At 38.8% G+C, this 4,992-nt stretch overlaps 1 protein-coding gene across 1 annotated transcript in view; it reads left to right on the forward strand.

The window, feature by feature from the left end:
- Nucleotides 1–3,969, forward strand: part of LOC108365046 (uncharacterized) — an 81,267-nt gene extending 77,298 nt beyond the window's left edge. The window contains exons 5-6 of the mRNA XM_017618969.1: nt 2,862–3,429; nt 3,499–3,969. Of these exons, the coding sequence (XP_017474458.1) occupies nt 2,862–3,429; nt 3,499–3,969 (1,039 nt within the window). The remainder of the gene's footprint in view (nt 1–2,861; nt 3,430–3,498) is intronic.
- Nucleotides 3,970–4,992: the final 1,023 nt, after the last annotated feature.

Raw genomic sequence — 4,992 nt, forward strand, 5'->3', positions numbered from 1 at the left:
GAGTAATAGCAAGTACGTCAAGTATTTACTCTCTCAACGCCAAGTAGTGTATGTATGCGGAAAAAAAGTAACAATGTGTTGGGAGTAGAGTACAATGCAAGGAGTACTTATTGAATGAAATGCGGCAAATACAATTGCGCTGGACTCTAATGTACATACATATATACAAATGTATCTTATCGTTTGCCGAACCTTACTTGACAACAAAAGTAAGCGCCGCCGCTTTAATTACCACTTTGCCGGCTTGTTGATTGAAATTATTTACAACTATAATATCACTTTAATCAATAAGTAACTAGTTGTTAATTTTATCAACCTAAAATCGGAAGAGTTTTACGTAATAAAGTTCATGCGGCCGTCGCCCCGTAAATTTGTTGACAGTTTAAATTCATGCAAAGTTTCTATATTTAATAGATATTGTGACGTTGATAATTAGTAACGTTTTTGCAAGATTGTCTAGAATACTATCTTTTATTCTCCGACTGTTTCTACGTACTCATAGTTTTGTGTTAACGCTTACATAATTTCTTAAGGTAAAATTCTTAAAATGACCAAAAATGAATCTTCATTTACACCTCTATAGCCTTAGTAAATACGTATTTGGTGCTAAAATGTTTCTCTACGTTTTACGAATCTATTTAGTTTGTGGTGTGCGTCTTGATACTTTCACTCAACAAGAGCGATCTACTGAATTGCTGCTCCCTTCGAATGGCAAATGGCGTTTTATAGGAAGTTTTATCATGCCAGACAGCTGTACTACCACTCCGTACGAGCTAGGTTCAGTTCCTGGTGCGAGAAACATAAACAAAATTTGTTTTTTTCTAATTGCGGCCGCCCCTCGCTCGCATTTCTGCATTGAAAAGGTTTCTCTTAAAATCCATTTGCCGTTCGGAGGCGGCGTAAAACTGTAGGTCCCTCCATTTTTGTAACAGCATCAAGATGCACAACATAAAACTTAGCAAAAGTATAAGCGCGAAATATTATTTTCAACCGACTTAAAAATAAATACCATAATAAAATATTATAAAGTAAAGTCTTTGTCTCAATTCGTCGGCCATAAATTTTTACATTTGCAAGTAATTTTAAATTATGTATATACAATTTAACGGTACTATTCCTACGTTAATGACAAATCAATTTATTAATTAACTACTGCGCCTCAAACTTTGACGCCAAATAAAAGCATTATTTTGTCATTGCCACTTACAGCCCTATTCGCACATCATTGACAGAATTCATCGTATGACTATTGCCAGAATTACTGCGCCTAAAACACAATATAAGCATTGATTCGTCGTTGTCGCGAACTCAGTAGGTCATAACAATAACAATGACAATTGTCGCCTTTAGACAATTGTCACCTTTATACCATGAGTTCTGTCATTGGCATAACTGTCAATGGTTTAATCTTACTGGTAGACGAGACAATTAGTTTATGATTCAATGTAGGATTGTGGATAATATATCGGTACATACATTCATATTTGAAAATAGTATTACTAAAGTTTTTTACGAATAAAATTCTGATAGATTTTTGAATTTTTTTCTTAACTATTACTGAACCAGGATTCTTAAATATCACTGTGAAATTTCAAATGTGTTTTTAGTGCGATACATCGATATATTGATATTTCAAAAACGATATCGATACGACGATTTATTCAATTTCGCCATTTCGATATATCGATAGTGATATTTTTGAAAATATCAAGCCTAATTCAATGATCCAATAATAAAATAATTTCTCAGAAAACAGTTTTCCCGCTCCCTCTTGGCAAAATCGGCTGCTTTTTGGAAAACTGATAGTATCATTTTGAGCTTAAGAAGGCGATTATTTAGTGCGAGATGAACGCGAACGTATAAAACCTTTGTTTATTCCAATGTAACTATAGTTTCGAAACGCAGAATATGTAAATAAAAACTTCCAGTGTCAGCTAGCTTCAGGATCCTAGAGGAAGTTAAGGATCTCTTAGATTGTCGTTTATAATTACTTAAAGAGAGTTTACAGTTATCCACAAACCTTGATGTTGTGTTGTGCGCTGTCGTTCAAATTTCGCATAGATCTCTACTGGCAATAAAGTTGGATATATGACCGTTGGTGTAAACTTTCCGGGCCCCATTATTGCCGTCAACGAACATGAATTCTTCAGTATACCAACGTTGTGAATTCGACAGCGAAATCGTCAAAGAATGGCTTTAAACCCACAAAAGACCCAGAAGGTATCTACTAATTATAATCGCCATGCTTCCATCGCAAGACCATCCAACAAACCAACGAGGCTGGAAGAAGTGTGCTTGGGATGATTTTCAGCGCTTCCGTTGTGTAAAGCTACCACAGGCACTGAATATATTATTAGCCTCGTTGGTAACCGCTGTGAAATGTGAGCTACAATTTAGTCTTTTGTCTAGGGTTACTCCTAGGAGCTTCGCTTCGTGCGATAACTTAATCTCCGCTAAACTTCTAACAAACTAATCTTTTTAGGTGATAGGTTCGGTAGTTGTATCTTAAGCTAATGCGAATTGGCAGGATTTGAAATTCAAATTATCCCGCAGATAAACCAAAAACAGCCAATATCATATAAGGCAAATGCCGAAAGAGCCGTGAACTTCAATAAAAACTTCCCCGATATCGTTTTCGTTTCATGTACTTCAAACGTGATCTTTCTTCGCCAAGATCGAGACGAATGTTATACCTGTTTGCCAAAGATATTTTTCCACAGTTCGCTTATAATCTAAACATGGTCTTTTACAAGTTCAAATCTATAACTGCAGACATTATATGAATCACCAAGCTATTTTCTTCCACTAAAATAATTTTGACCCACCTCAAACATTACTTTTTAATCCCAACCCAATCTTTTCTGCTTGCAGACCCGCATAACCCACCAAGAAAGTCTCTTACGTTCTATGCAACAGGAGAATTATACGCTGAAACGTAGCATACGTCACTATGAGCGCTGTTTAGACGATGTTATGCGAAAAGTGGTGGACGCCATTGTCGCCGAAGATATACTCCGCGAGGAGGTCACCATGCTTAAGAATCGTGTACGCGACTTGGAAGCGCAAAACGCTGCGCTTTCAGCCAGTCCTGCCAAGGGACGCGACGAAGGTTATTGTACAATGAGCAGTGGGCAGCCGCAGCCGTCGAATGGGCATCTGGAAGATTTGCCAGAAGAGCCGGAGCAATGGCTGTTACCCGCCGAACCGTGTTCGACTGAAATGGAAGACTGGAGTATGTCGCAAGAGGAGTTGCCCGTAGTGACGCTGGACGATGAGCATCAAAACCTGCGCGGCGGGCGTTTGATAACAAACCTCCGGAGGCCAAACGGTGAAAATGATTGGATATGGAACTCGAATGATTTCCTAACTTCTACTACGGCGGAAACGGACTCTGAGTCAGAGGCGATCTCGCAATTGTTGCAACAAAAGGTGAATGAATATGCGTACATGCGTACGACAGGTTCACAAATCTTACACACTACTCTTTCTATTTCACAGATCGTTTACTCCGAAGATGAAGACATTGCGCGCACTGAGTTCACCAACGAGTTCTACAAGCTGGTCGATATACGTTCTGCCTCGGCGCGCAGTCTATTTTCCTACATAGAAGGCGAGACAGACGATGAGGATGACGACGATGAGGATGCAGCGTCCAGGCTGTCTGAACGACGCGTGCGCCTGCGCTGCAAGCCAACGCTAAATGGCAACAGACTGAAAGCGCCCAGCCCAACGCCAAGCGAAGCGGGACGTGCGCAAGTGACCAGCTGCTCATCCAGCGAATCAGACGAACACTCGCCTTGCACGGCGACGCAACACGAACTGAATAGCAGTGTAGTCGAAGGCAGCATCGAAGAGGAGATGGACACACAGTTGTGTGGCAACGAAAGCAGTGATATCGAAATCGAAGACATACAACTAGAACCAGAGGTGTTNTCCGACTGTTTCTACGTACTCATAGTTTTGTGTTAACGCTTACATAATTTCTTAAGGTAAAATTCTTAAAATGACCAAAAATGAATCTTCATTTACACCTCTATAGCCTTAGTAAATACGTATTTGGCGCTAAAATGTTTCCCTACGTTTTACGAATCTATTTAGTTTGTGGTGTGCGTCTTGATACTTTCACTCAAAAAGAGCGATCTACTGAATTACTGCTCCCTTTTATCATGCCAGACCGCTGTACTACCACTCCGTACGAGCTAGGATCAGTTCCTGGTGCGAGAAACATAAACAAAATTTGTTTTTTTCTAATTGCGGCCGCCCCTCGCTCGCATGTCTGCATTGAAAAGGTTTCTCTTAAAATCCATTTGCCGTTCGGAGGCGGCGTAAAACTGTAGGCCCCTCCATTTTTGTAACAACATCAAGATGCACAACATAAAACTTAAGCGCGAAATATTATTTTTTACCGACTTAAAAATAAATACCATAATAAAATATTATAAAGTAAAGGCTTTGTCTCAATTCGTCGGCCATAAATTTTTACATTTGCAAGTAATTTTAAATTATGTATATACAATGTAACGGTACTATTCCTACGTTAATGACAAATCAATTTATCAATTAACTACTGCGCCTCAAACTTTGACGCCGAATAAAAGCATTATTTTGTCATTGCCACTTACAGCCCTATTCGCACATCATTGACCGAATTCATCGTATGACTATTGCCAGAATTACTGCGCCTAAAACACAATTAGGGGATTCACAAGACGTGTTAACCGTCGTAAAATCTTAAGCTTAACACTTGTTTATGTAAAATAGCGGTTAAAATGGTTGGGGGTTGGCTAATTATATATTCTTTATCAGTTTAAAAGAATTTCGGTTTAGTTAGAAATCCCCTAAAACCATTTTAATTAAAAAAGATGTTAACCTTAAGATTTTACGACGGTTAACACGTCTTGTGAATCCCCTAAATATAAGCATTAATTCGTCGTTGTCGCGAACTCAGTAGTTCATAACAATAACAATGACAATTGTCGCCTTTGGACAATT

This window comes from Rhagoletis zephyria, unplaced genomic scaffold (assembly GCF_001687245.7).
Source record: "Rhagoletis zephyria isolate East Lansing unplaced genomic scaffold, Rhagoletis_zephyria_1.1 Rzeph_scaffold_01755, whole genome shotgun sequence".
Classification (NCBI taxonomy): Eukaryota; Metazoa; Arthropoda; class Insecta; order Diptera; family Tephritidae; genus Rhagoletis; species Rhagoletis zephyria.